This window comes from Bemisia tabaci, chromosome 1 (genome assembly GCF_918797505.1).
Source record: "Bemisia tabaci chromosome 1, PGI_BMITA_v3".
Classification (NCBI taxonomy): domain Eukaryota; kingdom Metazoa; phylum Arthropoda; class Insecta; order Hemiptera; family Aleyrodidae; genus Bemisia; species Bemisia tabaci.
Window position 1 is genome coordinate 44,613,436 of NC_092793.1, and position 18,546 is coordinate 44,631,981.

The 18,546-nt window shown below is 38.9% G+C and overlaps 1 protein-coding gene across 2 annotated transcripts in view; it reads left to right on the forward strand.

Moving 5' to 3' along the window:
* LOC109041494 (pyrethroid hydrolase Ces2a) overlaps nt 1-18,546 on the forward strand; it is a 187,183-nt gene that overhangs the window by 33,700 nt on the left and 134,937 nt on the right. The window contains exon 3 of one of the 2 annotated variants that reach the window (XM_072301389.1): nt 11,214-11,366. The exons of the other annotated variant lie outside the window; for it this stretch is intronic. Within the exon in view, the coding sequence (XP_072157490.1) occupies nt 11,214-11,366 (153 nt within the window). The remainder of the gene's footprint in view (nt 1-11,213; nt 11,367-18,546) is intronic. 2 annotated transcript variants of the gene reach the window in all.

Genomic DNA, 18,546 nt, shown 5'->3' on the forward strand with positions numbered 1-18,546 from the left:
TTTGTAACGTCAGCTGTTACTGCAACCGCAAATCTACGAAACCTTATCAGTAAATCAAAAATGTCATGCTGAATTTTAGGACCTACGTGAAGAATTGAATTAAGAGAAATACCATTAGAGCTAGGCGCTGATGCATCGAATACTACACGGCATTTGGTTGTTAAGCTACTTTCATGGAAAACGCAATGGTGTGGAATATAATAAGTCGGTAAGTTTTCTCCTTGATCAGAATGAACTGGAGACATATGCCCCAATTCTAAGTATTCGTGCATGAACTCATTATATTGCTTTCGTAGCTGCGGATGAATTGATAATTTTCTTTCGAGAGAAAATAAACGTCTAAGTGCTGAGCCATACGAATCACCTAAAATTGCTGGAGAATCTTTCAAAGGTAATTTCACCATAAATCTTCCATCTGTGTCGATCTTTAGGGATGACCTAAATAATATCTCAACTTCATGCGTTTGTTTAGCTGACTGTAATGAGTGGCATTGAAACATGCCTATTTCTGCTTGTTTACTATCATTTTTATACTTATGTTGATAAGAAGATAGAGATAAATTATTAACAGGTGTCAAAATCCATCCTAATTTCGTACTTTGCAAAATTGGGAGTTCAGGGCCTAATGAATATTTTTTGAATTTCAATAAACTCCAAAAAATTGATGCACCGAAAATAACATGTACTTCGCCTCGTTGAAAATAAATAGGCTCGGCCAATTTCGATTCTACCTTGGATGAAGTAATATCGTACTTTGGAAACGTTTTATCTGGAATAATTAGTGGCAGACTTGGCAACACTGCACAAGTTGCTTCAAAAGAAAATTTCGAGTTCAAAGATTGCACTGTGATAACAGTACGAAATTTCGAGATTGATGTTCCTACACCTATAATTTTTATTCCCTGTATCGATTCTACTTTGTTCTTTAAAGTGGCTGCTAAATCCTGTGAAATAAAATTAGCACTGCTGCCACAGTCTAATAGCGAGCGGCAGATTTCTGTACGTCCGTCGGAACCGATAAGGCGGACGCAAGCAGTGGATAGTCAGGATGACTTGGACTTGGAGTAGAGAACTACTTCTTGATTTGTGGACTGTGGTAAATGCAAAGAAGTATGGTGCTTTCTGGAGCACTCGTAACATGTTCTGACTGAAGAACATTTTTCTTCATGTTTTCTCAGACAATTTAGGCATAATCCAAGATTTTTTGCTTTAACAATTCTACTTCTGACAGGCATAGACAAAAATTCAGAACACTGATAAATTTTGTGTGCTTGATTGCAAAGAGGACATCGAAAGCTATTTCCGATTTTTGTGGAATTTTTAAGACTCTTACCTTGCTCTCGCTGATCATTTGGCAATGTTGACACAGTCAACGCTCGCAATACCTGACACCGTCTTTCCAAAAAATCAAACAATTGGCTCTTCGTTGGGCACTCCTTTTTGGGAGCCACTTTTTCCCATTCACTCGAAGTCTCTTTGTCAAATTTACTAGTAATTAAGAAAATCAAAATCGGATCCCAAGTTTTCGTTTCTACCTTTAATGCATCTAATGCATGACAAGCCTGTTGAACTTGGATAATTAATTTACGAGTTGACTCTTCTGTACACACGTCCGGCAAATTAACTAGAAAACTGACATGTTTATCCACAATGACTCGCTGATTATCAAAATGCTCTGATAAGATTTCTAACGCTGCTGGATAATTTTCATTCGTTAACTCTAAATTCTGCAATAGAGCAGCAGCATTTCCTTTTAAAGCAGATTTTAAATAAAACAACTTTTGAACTGAAGAAAGAGATCTATCTGCATGAACAAGGCAGTTGAACATTTGCCGAAAACTCATCCAGTTCTCGATCGAACCATCAAATGTTGGAATATTAGGTTTTTTCAAGGAGGAAGTCCTTTGAGCAAAATTGTAGCCGTGTTCACTCACATTAGTGGATGAACTGGAACCCGAATCAGACAGTCTGCCGTTGGCAACTGACAACACACTGAAATACAAACTCTCAAAATTGCTTATGTTATCAGAAATGTCTGCATCGCTGATGTTGGAAATTTCGTGTACAATATTTAAGTATTGAGACAAAATGGGCGTTACGGCACTAAGTCTCACTTTGAGCTGTGACGTGTCGGCTGCATTTTGGGCTAAATAATCGGAAAATCTTCGTAACTGACCTTCGTACCTCAGCTTCGTGGCACTTAACGCATTAAGCCGCGCAACCGTACATTGGGATTCGTTATCCGACATGTTTTAAATTCACAAAAATACACAGAAATACACAAAAAAGTAGAGAAAGCGCCGACTAGGGGCGAGAGAGGGTGCCAAATGAGGGGCGAAGGAGGGTGCCAACTAGGGGCTATAGAGGATGCCAACTAGGGGCGAGAGAGGATGCCAACTAGGGGCTATAGAGGGTGCCAACTAGGGGCGAGAGAGGATGCCAACTAGGGGCTATAGAGGATGCCAACTAGGGGCGAGAGAGGATGCCAACTAGGGGCTATAGAGGGTGCCAACTAGGGGCGAGAGAGGATGCCAACTAGGGGCTAGAGAGGTACATAAACAATGAAAAAGACATGAGAACAAAAATGACAAATGGGGCCCCAAATGGAAGGAAAAATAAAAGAGTTCAAATCATATGATCAAGCACCAAGATGCGGTGTAGAGAGACGGAGAGACGGAGAGACGGAGTGAAGGAAGGTGAGCTAGGCGCTGGGCGGACCCAAGTAGCATTTTGCAACGAAAAAATTGCAATTTAAATGAAATAAAATTTCCAGATGATTTCAACTTTCTTGCAAGAAAATTGCAATTATTTTACAACATGTGACCCCCTCATTGTAAAAAAGTTGCAATTTTTTTTGCAAAGAAATTTCAATATTGACGACCTTTAAATTTCAACCCCTAAATTTTCCGGGGAAATTATAATAATTCGAACCCATGCTTACCTAATGTCCTACGACGTTTAGCAGCATAAAATAACGGCCGCCCTTGAGTGGGCTTGAACCCGACCAGCGAATGTCATAGCGGAGCATTCTTCCACTGAGCTACAGGGAGCTGATGATGAGCGGGGTTGAAATCACGCCTGTTAAGGCTGTTATCGCATGCATTGCGTCAGTGCGTGGCTCAACATTCATCATAGATTTGATTAACGCCGTTTTTCTCAGGCTTCTTTCTTTTGCCTATTATTTATTTTTTTTCGTGTTATTTATTTTTTTCATATTTTTTTTGTCTGATTTTTTTTTCGATATCACGTAATAGGTACTCAAACTAAATTTACACCGGTGTAAATTACACCACATACTAACTTGAGAACTTAAAAATATTTTCAAAAAATATTTTTAAAAAATTTTCAAAACTTTCATAAGGAATATTTTTAATATGCATGTTTACAGGCAATATTTTTGAATTATTTTAAAAATATTTTTTGTAAACATTTTCAAAATATTCCTTTAAAATGTTTTAAAAACATTTTGAAAATATCTTAATTACAATATTGCCATGAAAATATTTTGATAAAGGTGACAATATTTTCAAAATATGTTGGGCTATATGGGTTAGGTGAGACATTTAAGTCGAAAAAACTTTAAAAACTGGATTGGAGAATTGGATGCCAGGCACATGGCGTGAATTTGTTACAACATGATTGCACCGAAATTGCAGTCTTTATAGTGCCTTGAAAAAGAAGGTTAGGCAACAAGCATAATCTACATTTCTTGCAAACTTATTGCAATAAAATTGCAACTTTTTAAGCGCCTTCAAATGAACGTATAGGCAACAAGCAAAAATTGCAATCAACTCACAATCCATTGCAATGAAATTGCAATCCATGCTACTTGGGGAGAAAGGAGAGGTAAAAAGTCTGAAGAAATGTCAGCTGAGAGAGCAGGAGCACAGAGCACAGGTGCCGTTTATAATCGCACAATCACAAGTCAGTACTACGATGAAACATCTCAACAGCCCGGACAAAAGCGGAAAGTGTTACTATGGCGATTCGCTTTACTCCGCTATTTCGGAACGCGAAACCGGCGATCGGAGGTTAGACTGTCGACGCGCACGGAGAGCACTCAGCTGATGATAAAATCATCGGATAAACTCATAAAAAATGGGTTTGAAGGTTATGAGGGTTATAGGTTTTCAAAGTTAAATGTTACCAAAAATGCACTTAAACGAACGATGACGATGAATCCCAAGTCTCGCGTCACTAGACAAGGTCAAATCACGTCGGAGTCACCAAAACTGTAGGGAAAAGGGGGGAAAGGGAAGGAAAATAAGGACAAATCTATCGGGATCAGAAGAGCGTGTATGAACGTGAGAGAGGATCTGCAGAAAGACAAGTGGTGGTGCGTAACCATAGATACATACAAGAGATATACATGATACAGTCAAAATCGTACACATATATATACATACATACACACACACACATATACACATATATATATATATATATATACACACATGAATTTGAATAGCATATATTTTCGTGATCTACGACCCGTGATCGGTGCTCTTCACAATGTCTCAGGTCTGGGTCCGACATCATGGGAGAATGCAATAGTGTATTTCCTTCGGAAAATACACTAAAATTCGGTGCACTACTTAAAGGGAAGCAGGGTGCCTTATCTTGAAATCCTAGGCAAATCGTGTGGACACAGTAAAAAAGTTCTCCGCAGATGATGAACTGGTAGGTAAGGCTATTACTCAATTGTAGCCTGTAAAGCTCTTTGCCTGCGTTGCTTCTGTAGTTATAAAATGTTGATTAGAGTTGCAAGAATAATCTGAAAAAGCAGTAATAAGCCTGGATTCCATCTGACACTAAACACCTTCACTAGAAAATAACGTCCTACGTTTAGCTAAATAAGGATAAATAAGCCACATATAACTGAAGGAATCACGTAAAAGTGCTTAAGCAAGAATTATAGTAAAATTATGATTGTAAAAAATGTTAAATAATGGCAAAATTAAAGCTAAATCGTGGGATAAGCACCAGTTGTTTACGAACGTTATGATACTAAATCCGCCGTTTTGCCGATCGCGCACCTGAAAATTGCATTTGAAGTCGAATTTGAATTTCAACTAATTTCAACCTCCGGTTCGTTTGTGCGGAGTGCGATAACCTAGTCTTTAGTGTAAAATAAGGTTTCAAACACAAATTTCGGAAACCTACATTTCGTTAGTTCCGTATCGTTTATGCCGTGATTTGAACCTTGGTTTCAAACTCAAGTTTCGATTGAAGTTAGGTTTGGATGCTCGCATAAACACAGCTATTACTTATCAACCTTGGGATCCATCGACCTCCGTAGCCTGTTGGATCTCAAGGCGGATAAAAAACAAAGAGAAAACAAGCCGCAATATGAATTGCGAACCGAGTGGCATCCCCTACTTTTACGAGTCGTTTCTGATCGGCTGATTCGCCTGGTGCTCTTATGGAAAGCAAGGGGGTTACGCCCCCTGGCTTCTTTCTTCTATTTGGGGGGCTTGGAGGACAAGGCGCATAAGTGCAGTTTATGAAACAATTGACGTATTAATGATTTCAACTAAAACTAATCTTGAAATATATTCTGTAAAAAATTCGCTCCCAAATTCCGTCGTTTAAAGTGTCAAAAAATGAATTTGAACTTTATTTCCACCATTAAGCTCCATTAGATTTTCACATTTAGAACATGTATTTTTCAAAATAGTAAAAACTGCACTTATGCGCTTTGTCCTCGAAGCCCATCATTTTGCTTCTTATCAATGTTGGTTTTTTCCCCTGAAAAATTACGGTACGAGATATATTTTGCTTTTTAGAACGAAATGATTTTCGTTTGTGTGAAATAAAAAGAAAAATCTGAAATCAAGAGGTTGCATTTAGCAATGATGAATTGATGAACAGTTGCAGTAAAACAAACGGTAGATGGTTGACAGGTCTTAGATAATAAGTGGCAGACAGGGAATGGAACCCTAGCATGATGCTTTAGGCGTAAAAATTGCGTTACGCCTCAGACGACTCAGCAATCGTCAAGGCTGATACCTAAAAGGCTTGCCAGAAAGGTGAATCTTATGTTCATAAGGTGGCTACCTTTACAGTTCTAGAACTATAATAAAGATGAATTCTGGAACGTAGCGCTGTCTACTTGGCCACCGCGCAACCTTCTTCGCACAGCGGCAGCAGTTGGGGAGCATATTCTGCAAATTCGCTCACTTTTATAACGTGATTCTAAAAACAAGGCTGGGTGCTATTTCCAAAATTTGATTAGAGCGGGCTCATCTAGGAAATTTCACCCGTCAATATTCGCAAAAATCATGGAAATCGACCCGGGAGAACGCTCAAACAAACTGTGACAATAAATAAGAATTTATATTGTTTAAATGAGAGAATCCGCAGCTTTACTACGTCATATACAAAAACCTGGGCCATATATTCAAAATCTGAATAAAGTAGGCTCATCTAGAGATAATTGCCTGTTGGTAGCCTTAAAAATTATGAAAATCGGTCGGGTAGAACGCTAAAACTAAGCGTTACCAGAAATGAAAAGAAGGCCTGAGAGCTTATAGTAGGTACTTTGGTACCCAGATAGCACAAGAATATTTTTAAAATATTCTTAAATTGTTTTCAAAATAGTGTCAAAATATTTTAAAATATTTTAATGTTCCCTCCATGTAAATATTTTAAAAATAATTTACCGAAAATATTTTGAAAATATTTTAAAAATATTTTAAAAATATTTTAAAAATATTTTAAAAATATTTTACCCTTTTACTTATTAGTACCATGTGCCCTCTATCAACGATTAACGGCACTATTTGCTTCTGTATACACGTCTGTGTACTCAGCGTACTCTGTCAAGTAGATGTGGAAGTACAGGCACTGACCGTCATTTTCATAGTTCTGCACCTGTATTAAATTTGAAACATGAATTACACAAGTATACAAGTATTGAAGAATATTATAAATCACTTACCTGAAGTCCTGCGACGTTTAGCAGCGTAAAATACCTGGACACTAGGGTGGGACTTATTTTTTTAAATCGAAAAAACCAAATGTTGCACGGTCTTAAATGGTTCTATGTGATAAAAAAACACGGTAGCCAAGAGGATTTTGAGAAAAAAAATTTTTAACCCGGCGCGCACAGAGCCTAAACATTGAGATTTTTCCGGTTTTTTTGGCATTTTCGCCGTATATTTTTGATATTTTTGCCAGCAACACGGATTTGACGCTAGATGTCCAAAAATTGGTACAAACCTAGCACATACCTTGCAGATTAAGGGAAAATTTTTGTTTTTCTCCTAGGTCACTCTCAGTTCGCTTGGTAATGCCGAAACTCTCCGCTCGGCAGCTCTAAAAATCGAAATTTCGCCGTTTTTTTACGTATCATGAACTTTTTAAGCAACCTATAATGGTAGTAAAAATCCGAAAATTTGTGGAAAGCAAGTCCATACCATCAGTATGGAAGGGCAAATGTCAGAAAACTCCTACGTCTTTTATTTTCTGCCAAGCTATGCCCATAATGGTGGAAAACTTGTCAAAAATAGCTCAATTTCGACCGTTTTTTCGCGTTCGAAAATTTATTGGACACCCTGTAATGACAATGAAGGTCCGAAAATTTGTGGAAAGTAAGTTCATACCCTCCGCAAGAGATAAAAAAATCTACTTGGTTCCTATGTCTTACATTCCTCGTTGTGCGGTGCCCGCAATCACTTCGAAAACGTCAAAAATACCTCAATTCGGCCGTTTCTTCAATGGCGAAATTTATTAGACACCCTGTAATGACACTGGGAGTTCGAAAATTCGGGAAAAGCAAGTCCATATCACCAGTATAAAAGGGCAAATTTCAAAAGGTTCGTAGATGTTTGATTCTTGGTCGCACGGTGTCTTCAGATACACAAAAATCGTGAAAAATACCTCCATTTTGACCGGTCTTTCGCTATTAAAATTTCATAGACACCCTGTAACGGCAACAGAGGTCGAAAACTTTGGTGAAAGTAAGATCATTCCATCTTCATGCAATGAAAAATTCTACCTCGTTCCTATGTTATGCATTCCTCGTTGTGCGGTGCCCGCAATCGCATTGGAAACGTCAAATATACCTCAATTCGGCCGTTTCTTCAATGGCGAAATTTACTAGACACCCTGTAATGACACTGGAAGTTCGAAAATTGGGTAAAAGCAAGTCCATACCACCAGTATAAAAGGGCAAATTTCAAAAGATCCATAGATGTTTGATTCTTGGTCGCACGGTGTGTTCAGATACACAAAAATCGTGAAAAATACCTCCATTTTGATCGGTCTTTCGCTATTAAAATTTCATAGACACCCTGTAACGGCAACAGAGGTCGAAAACTTTGGTGAAAGTAAGATCATTCCATCTTCATGCAATGAAAAATTCTACCTCGTTCCTATGTTATGCATTCCTCGTTGTGCGGTGCCCGCAATCGCATTGGAAACGTCAAATATACCTCAATTCGGCCGTTTCTTCAATGGCGAAATTTACTAGACACCCTGTAATGACACTGGAAGTTCGAAAATTGGGTAAAAGCAAGTCCATACCACCAGTATAAAAGGGCAAATTTCAAAAGATCCATAGATGTTTGATTCTTGGTCGCACGGTGTGTTCAGATACACAAAAATCGTGAAAAATACCTCCATTTTGATCGGTCTTTCGCTATTAAAATTTCATAGACACCCTGTAACGGCAACAGAGGTCGAAAACTTTGCTGAAAGTAAGATCATTCCATCTTCATGCAATAAAAAATTCTACCTCCGTTCCTATGTTATGCATTCCTCGTTGTGCGGTGCCCGCAATCGCATCGGAAACGTCAAATATATCTGAATTCGGCCAATTATTCGGGTGTGAAATTTTTTTTTGCACCCTGTTATGACATCAGTGACTCTTAAATGTGCCAAGTAAATATACGTTGTATATACATCTGAAAGGATCGGCAATTTTTCAAAGACCCTTACATTAATAATTGTTGTCGCTAGACGCCCTGAATTGAGGCGAAATTTTCTAAAATACCTAAACTTATCCATTCCTTTCTTTCAACACTAGCTTCTTACATAGTTTCGGACCTCCGCTGTCAGTACAGGGTGTCTGCAAAAACAATTCGGTAAAATAAATTGAACGAATTGAGGTATATTTGACGTTTCCAATGCGATTGCGGGCACCGCACAACGAGGAATGCATAACATAGGAACGAGGTAGAATTTTTCATTGCATGAAGATGGAATGATCTTACTTTCACCAAAGTTTTCGACCTCTGTTGCCGTTACAGGGTGTCTATGAAATTTTAATAGCGAAAGACCGGTCAAAATGGAGGTATTTTTCACGATTTTTGTGTATCTGAAGACACCGTGCGACCAAGAATCAAACATCTACGAACCTTTTGAAATTTGCCCTTTTATACTGGTGATATGGACTTGCTTTTCCCGAATTTTCGAACTCCCAGTGTCATTACAGGGTGTCTAATAAATTTCGCCATTGAAGAAACGGCCGAATTGAGGTATTTTTGACGTTTTCGAAGTGATTGCGGGCACCGCACAACGAGGAATGTAAGACATAGGAACCAAGTAGATTTTTTTATCTCTTGCGGAGGGTATGAACTTACTTTGCACAAATTTTCGGACCTCCACTGCCACTACAAGGTGTTCCAAAAAATTATCAAAAAACGGCCAATTTGAGGTATTTTTGACGTTTTCACTGCCATTTCGGGTATCGCAGGACGAAGAATATAAGACGTATGAACCAAGTAAAATTTTTTATTTCATACAGATGGTATGAACTTACTTTCCACAAATTTTCGGACCTTCATTGTCATTACAGGGTGTCCAATAAATTTTCGAACGCGAAAAAAACGGTCGAAATTGAGCTATTTTTGACAAGTTTTCCACCATTATGGGCATAGCTTGGCAGAAAATAAAAGACGTAGGAGTTTTCTGACATTTGCCCTTCCATACTGATGGTATGGACTTGCTTTCCACAAATTTTCGGATTTTTACTACCATTATAGGTTGCTTAAAAAGTTCATGATACGTAAAAAAACGGCGAAATTTCGATTTTTAGAGCTGCCGAGCGGAGAGTTTCGGCATTACCAAGCGAACTGAGAGTGACCTAGGAGAAAAACAAAAATTTTCCCTTAATCTGCAAGGTATGTGCTAGGTTTGTACCAATTTTTGGACATCTAGCGTCAAATCCGTGTTGCTGGCAAAAATATCAAAAATATACGGCGAAAATGCCAAAAAAACCGGAAAAATCTCAATGTTTAGGCTCTGTGCGCGCCGGGTTAAAATTTTTTTTTCTCAAAATCCTCTTGGCTACCGTGTTTTTTTATCACATAGAACCATTTAAGACCGTGCAACATTTGGTTTTTTCGATTTAAAAAAATAAGTCCCACCCTACTGGACGCCCTTGTGTGGACTTGAACCCGACCCGCGAGTGTCATAGCCCAGCACCCCGCCACTGAGCCACAGGGAGCTGATGGTGAGTTGGGTTAAAATCACGCCTGATAAGGCTGTTATAGCATGCAATGCGTCAGTGCGCGGCTCAACTTTCATCATAGATTTGATTAACGCCGTGTTTTCTCAGGTTTCTTTCTTTTTCCTATTATTTATTTATTTTTGTTCGTATTATTTTTTGTGTTTTTTTTCGATATCACGTAATGGGTACTTACACTAAATTTACACTGGTGTAAATTAAACCACATACTAACTTGAGAACTTAAAAATATTTTTAAAAAAAAAATGTTTTTAAAATATTTTCAAAGCTGTCATAAGGAATATTTTAAAAGTGTTTACAGGCAATATTTTTGAATTATTTTAAAAATATTTTTTGTAAACATTTTCAAAATATTCCTTAGGAAAGTTTTGAAAATATTTTAAAAATATTTTGAAAATATTTTAATTGGAATATTGTCGTGAAAATATTTTAATTACAATATTGTCGTGAAAACATTTTGATAAAGATGACAATATTTTCAAAATATTTTGTGCTATCTGGGTACGGATAGCATGAGGTCCGTCTTCTAGCGAAAATATCTCTAAAAGAAGAGAAAGGATTTTACGTCGGAAATTTCAGAAATAAATTATCCAGATTTTTTTTAAGAGATTGATGTGTAATATACATGACACTTTTTTCTCGAACACACTATACAATTCAACCTGGAATTTTGTATTGTCAATGAATTTTGACTAGATTTGACTGACTAGAAGGTAATGTTGTGTCTTCTTACAAATTATAGCCACCAATTCAGCACTCTGGATTCCAATCAGAATATATTGCAACAAAATTTGCATCAGCATGCCCTCAGCTAAATCTTCCTCTCTTTCCTGACGGTTCACCAATGAGAGAACAAAATGAAGATTGTTTATATCTGAACATTTGGGTTCCCGAGGTACATATACCGACATGTTTTATCTTTTCTTCTATTATTTTTTTTTTCAATTAATGTCAGTTGATTTATTTTCAATTTTTGTTTTTGTCTCTTAAATTACAAATAGGTACCTATATAACGTTTCGATTTCCTGCAAATATGTACATGCAGGGACGGATTTCCCACAAGGCAGACCTAGGCAGCTACCTAGGGGCGCGAAGTTTTGAGGGGCGCAAAATCTTAAGACACGCGTGCATGCTTTTTTAATGGTTGTAGAATTGAAATCGGTAAAACAATTTAAGAACGAAGCTAGAGAGGCGCGCGAAAAGAGGAATATCCGTGAATCTGTCCTGTCTACTGATAAGGTCCGTAAAACCCGCGCCCCCTCTGCATTGCGTGTCTCGTCTCGATGTCGCGCCTTTGTTTTTTACTTTTTTCAACTTTTTGTCGCCTTTGTTTAATTTTGCTATGTTTTAATTCCCAATACCTTTTGCAAAATATGATAGGACAGGGGGCTTTTGAGCCACCAAATTTTTCTCTTAAATAACCTAAAAGTAGTTTTAAATTGCGTTAATCAAATACCCGATTTAAAAAAATTTCTGGGGGAAGACCCCCGGACCCCCCCCCCCCTTTTTGGCTGGGGAATGCCCCCCCAAACCCCCCACGCGGTCGTCCGTTCTGTGAGGGGCGCGACTGTGAGATTTGCCTAGGAGTGCTGAAAAGGTAAATCCGTCCCTATGTACATGGACTGCATTTTGCAAAAAAGAATCCGAGAGATTGCCCGTACACAGTGGGTTTTAACTAAATCTAATTAAGAAAATGAAAGTCCCCATGTCTGAAAGCGGAAAAGAACAGCGAAACACCTCAGGAAAACATCCCCGCTGAAAAGAAAATCATTCGTTGGGCCGTTTTTTTTTTTGCCCCCCCAAGCCAAAATGGCGGCCGATATGCGCTGCCGCAGGGTGCAAATGTTACAACTCCCTCACAATGTCAAGTGACACATCGATTCCTATGTAATTTTGATCGTAGAATCCGAATATGAGGTTAGAAATCCCTCACAACCAAAAGGGATCGCGCAAATTCAAGATGGCGGCCAAAAATAGGCCCCGGAGTAAAAATTCTCAATTCCAGCTTTTGGTGACGAGTGAGATGTCTTTTTTTATGTTTTTTGGGTCATGGGATCCAAATTTGAGGTCAAAAATTCCCTTCTGCCGACAGGGATCCCTCAAATTCAAAATGGCTTCCATTTTGGGGCTGACATATTATTTCCGAAAGACGCGTGTAGTCGAGTGAGGTGTCTTTTTACATGTTTTTGGACCATATGATCAGAAACTGGGAGCCAAACTGTGTCCCTGTGGGCCGGAAGGTAAGATTTGTCCCTTAGCACCTTGATTGTAACGTTTTTATCAACTATTTAAATAAAAACTCAGAATTTCACTGTTTTCACTGTTTCACTGTTCAAAGAAGATTATTTTTGTTTTGTTCCTATTTCTCTTGCGCTAGTTTTTTTGTGAAGCAGGGGACTATAGCCCCTGCTAGACAAAAAGGTCAAACATTATTTGTAAGAATAGAGCATTCTTGGTGTGGTTGGCGCCGTTCTAACAGTGAAATTCTGAGTTTTTATTTAAATAGTTGATAAAAACGTTACAATCAAGGTGCTAAGGGACAAATCTTACCTTCCGGCCCACAGGGACACAGTTTGGATCCCAGTTTCTGATCATGTGGTCCAAAAAACATGTAAAAAGACACCTCACTCGACTACACGCGTCTTTCGGAAATAATATGTCAGCCCCAAAATGGAAGCCATTTTGAATTTGAGGGATCCCTGTCGGCAGAAGGGAATTTTTGACCTCAAATTTGGATCCTATGACCCCAAAAACATAAAAAAAGACATCTCACTCGTCACCAAAAGCTGGAATTGAGAATTTTTACTCCGGGGCCTATTTTTGGCCGCCATCTTGAATTTGCGCGATCCCTTTTGGTTGTGAGGGATTTCTGACCTCATATTCGGATTCTACGATCAAAATTACGTAGGAATCGATGTGCCACTTGACATTGTGAGGGAGTTGTAACATTTGCACCCCGCGGCGGCGCATATCGGCCGCCTTTTGGCTTGGGGGGGCAAAAAAAAAAAAACGGCCCAACGAATGATTTTCTTTTCAGCAGGGATGTTTTCCTGAGGTGTTTCGCTGTTCTTTTCCGCTTTCAGACATGGGGACTTTCATTTTCTTAATTAGATTTAGTTAAAACCCACTGTGCGTACGCACCCGATACTGCTAGGTAGGTACCTCTTTCTTATGCTCGGCAAAAAAGAAAAAAGAAAAGAAAAGAAAAAAAAGAAAGTGAAAGTGCGTTTGTGTCTACATAATACCTATACACCCTTGGCGGTATTGCGTTGACCCGACAGCCCCCCACCCCTCTCCCGCCTAGGGTGGTTTCCAATGCCCAGGGTTTAGGGATACTTTTGAATTGCGACGATTACAACTGGTAGGTAGGTTCAAAATGGCTCCGAAAAAAAATCCGTGATTCCAGAAATATCAGTCATGAGTTGCCAAAGCTTTTCTACCGTATTGTAAAAACTAATTGAAACATTTGCCAATGCAGGCAAAAAATAAAAAGGCTCAGATGAAAGTTTATTATCTTTCATCTGTAATAACAGTAAGGAGGCAAGAGAGGGCTATCATTGATCCTTGCGCGATGCCTCCATAAATCATTCTACTTATTGAGTTATATTTCTTATTGCTTTTCCTCATATGGACATATTGTTTTCTTTGTGACATAAAGTTTTTTATCCATTTAAGAGCTTCTTTTCCAAATCCCATACTTTTTAGTTTGAACATTAGGATATCCTGATTTACCGAATCAAATGCTTTACTTATGTCTATAGCGATTACAACAACAGGGTTTTTTTCTTTGTGCTGATGATTGCTTCATAGCTCATCTAAGTATGGACGCTTCAGTACTTAAAGTTTCTCCCTGAATCCATACTGATTATCACAGAGTATATGATTTATTTTGATGAATTTATTAATTTGCTGTACTACGGACATCTCATACATTTTTGAGATTGGCGATACAATTGATAATGGTCTGTAGTTTCCTGGGTTGGTGGGATCACTCTGTCTTTCCACAGTGATGTTTTGACCAAAGTGGTTATTGTCTACCCTTGTGGTTACGTCTACTTTAAGCACACACAAACCGCAAATCGATAGCTGCTTTTGTTCGTTCAAAACCCGGAAATGTGCAAAACTTTTTGAACACCCTATGTAGATTAGTTTTTGACCGGGGGGTGCATGGGGCGTAAATCCCACTGTTATATTAGGTAATACTAGGGTGAATTCAAAAATGAAAACTTCGCGGTATTATGAAGTTTTCTGTGACCAAAATACACTAAACCTCTCAATTTTACACTTTAATGTAAAGTAATTTATGTGACCCTAAACTTAATATTCACCTTTAGCACATTTTAAACTATTAGAAAAAATACGAAGATTAAATGCACATGAAATGAATTCTTAAATACCCAATTTTCGGTGCTTGAGAAAAGTTGTGCTTGTGTTGTTGTTTTTAGGTATTTATTATCGCTGATGTTGGTGTTGTTATTGTTGTTTGTATTCAGAATAAAATATATACTTATGACAGCCGAATATACACTAAATCTTTTTAGTCAAAAGTTAAGTCACTATTGACCGTTTGGCGCGGTGGAACAGGGGCATCGGGTCGCGGATCGTCTTCGATTGTCTCCCTGCCGTCTTTGAACCGCTTAGTTCACTCAAACACTTGCGTTCGCGATAAACAACATTCCTGAAACGTTTCTTGAAGTTTTCTAAAAATTTTAGTCGGACTTGCACCACTTTTTACTAAAAATGGAGATGTTGCATGTGTGAGGAATTTGCAATTTGACTGTTAATTCTCATGTAAAAGTTTGCGAGAAACACAATGGTGCCGCTGGTTTTCTCTGAAATAGTCTCCCAAGCTCAAAAAAAGCTCTCAAAGTGAGGCCAAAATGGGGGGGGGGGGGATATCCCACTTTACCCTGAGAGTCTACCTCTACATCAAAACAATCTCTCCATGCAAAGATAGGGAGCGAATACATTGACAGGGCTGCCACTTTATTTGGGGAGTCCAAAACTGAAAACACTGCAACCCTGCTAATGTATTTGCTCCAACGAACTACACCTCTAGAATGGCCGCGAGATAGCAAACCTGCGTAACGCGCAAGGGCCGGTTTTTGAAGGCAGGAGGGGGGTGGGAGCCCAAGTATAGCTAACCTCAATCTCCATTTCTGCTGCGTCTTGCCCATAAGGATTACATGTGAAAATTTCAACCTATGTAAACTTTCATTTTTTTTTTGAGGTTTGCTTTCAAAGTTCCTATTTTTTGAGTTAAGAAAACCTTTGGAGGTGCGATTATTATGCAATCTTTTCATTGCTATCACTTTATTCAACAATATTCGGCAAAATGTGGGCAGCGTCTGACATGGGTTTAGATGGCAGCCTGCTGTGTGAGCCCAAGTAAACCTAACCTATATCAACTTCAAAACGTTCCGGGTCTCTAACACTGGTCGGCCATTCTAGAGGTGTAGTTCGTTGATTTGCTCCCTATCTATGTATGGAGAGTTTGTTTTGATGTAGAGGTGGACTCTCAGGGTAGGGTGGGATATCCTCTCCATTTTGATCTCACTTTCAGAGTTTTTTTTGAGCTTGGGAGATAATCTCAGAGAAAACCAGTGGCACCATCAAGTTTCTCAGGAACTTTTACACAAGAATCAATGGTCAAATCGCAAATCCCTTACACATGCAACATCTGAATTTTATCACAGAGCGTTGTTCGCGAATTGGATCTCCCATCGTAACTTTTTTTTTCGTGACACGAGAAGAAAAGTTGTCGCACAAAACTTGCAGTAGCAGTGCACTGAAATGACTGATTGGGTTCATATTGCACCTAGAGTACCTGTATAGCTAGAGTACCTGTATGGGGAGAGTGCCTGTATAGGGAGAGTACCGACAGATCGGTTCATGGAGGGCTTAGGGCCCAAAAGTGCAGCCACCCTTCTAACCAACTTCTAACGCACAAAATTTCACTGCCAGTCTGCAGATTCCAATTCTAACCAAGATGGCCAAGAATGTACAGAAATGAGCGTTCTTCTGCGAAATTGAGTAAATTTATGCAAAAACTGAGTCAAACACGTGCTTAATAAAGGACGGTTCGTAACAATAGTATCAGTAAATCGCTCTGGATAATTGAAATTCATAGGTTGGCTGCCCTTTTGGGCCCTAACTTTATTCGCGGAGGCATCGGTGAAGGCCTGATGGACTTTCGGAGTTTCGGATCTGTCGGTACTCTCCCTATACAGGTACTCTAGTATATATAGACAGATGTGAAACTCCGAAAATCCATCAGGCCTTCACCGATGTCTCCGCGAATAAAGTTAGGGCCCAGAAATGCAGCCAACCTATGATTTCCAATTATCCAGAGCGCTTTACTGATACAATTGTTACGAACCATCGTTTATAAAGCACGTATTTGACTTACTCTTTGCATAAATTTACTCATTTTTGCGGAAGAACGCTCATTTATGTACATTCTTAGCCATCTTGGTTAGAATTGGAATCTGCAGACGGGCAGTGAAATTTTGTGCGTTAGAAGTTGGTTAGAAGGGTGGCTGCACTTTTGGGCCCTAAGCCCTCCATGAAGCGATCTGTCCATACTCTCGCTATATAGGTACTCGAATTGCACCTGCACATCGTGGAGAGGTTATTCCTTATCATCGCTGTTTATCCAGATAACCGATATCTTTACCAGAGCCGGACAGTGACAACAGTCCGGTTATTTATTTGCCACACCTCGTAGTTCCGAATTTCAAAATGCTATCCAATTTATGTCGTATCAGTTGATATATGGTACCAACTGATACCAAGTATCATTTCAGATCTGTTGATACTTCTAACTATAACTACCACTCATCAGTTCAGATCAGTTGAAGCCATCAACTGACCCGATCTCAATTGATGTCTACTGATGCTCCGCGCCAAAACACCGTTGACGAACTGATACACCGTCAACTGATGATTTTTAACAGGAATACCCGGGATTTTTGCAGCTATGACCTCATTTTTGGCTCATTTGCCTGGACTAAAGTGAACTCGATACAGAAAGCGCCCCAAGCTGTTAAAACAAAAAAGAAGCAGTGTCATATCTCTGTGTTGCAAACATGTTTCACCTATAGGTGAAACTTTCATCAAGGTCTGAAACCTGGAGAATCGAATAGCTGTTTACCTTCGTGTTTTAAATTGATACACAACGGTCACACGTAAGACGGGAGTTTATTACGAGTGTTGTTTTAAATATTTTTGTATTTTGTGTATTTAAAAATATTTGCCTAAATTTCAGTATCAATTTTACATTTCAGTTAGCATATCACTACAGCTAGACAAGAACATTTTCTCGAATATATTTCATATTTATCAATATCAATGTTAAGTATGTTATTGTTTTTCGTTATAGGTAACTGGTCGTAATAACGCAAAATATTCACTTTTCGTTGTTAAGTATCAGTTCACATACCTCAGACGGCATTTTTTAACCTATAAATATTAATATACTTCAAATATTCCCGCCTAAAAGTTCCAGGAACACATTCGCATGCTTCGAGACAGGGAGCTTGGGTTGGCGCATATGGAACGCCGTTAGTGTCAAAACCCTTTTCTTGCGCGCGCGGAATTTTTTCTGGCTGGAATTTTTTCTGAAAGAAAAAACCCGTTTTCGATGAAAATCTCTGAATTTCCGGATTCCGCGCCGGTTTTCGATATATTTGCGCCGTTTGTGTCAAAACTATTTATGTCGGCGCGCCGCTTCAAATCTGTTCCGCGCGCGGAATTTTCGATATATCGATTCCTGCTCGCCGTTTGTGTCAAAACTATTTTTTCCGGCGCGGCGCTCCAAATCTGTTCCGCGCGCAGAATTTTCGATACATCGAAAAAGTGGCGCGCGGGATTATTTTCTGGTGCAGCGCCGGAAAAAAATAGTTTTGACACGATCGGCGAGCAGGAATCGATGTATCGAAAATTCTGCGCGCGGAACAGATTTGAAGCGGCGCGCCGACAAAAATAGTTTTGACACAAACGGCGCAAATATATCGAAAACCGGCGCGGAATCCGGAAATTCAGAGATTTTCATCGAAAATGGGTTTTTTTCTTTC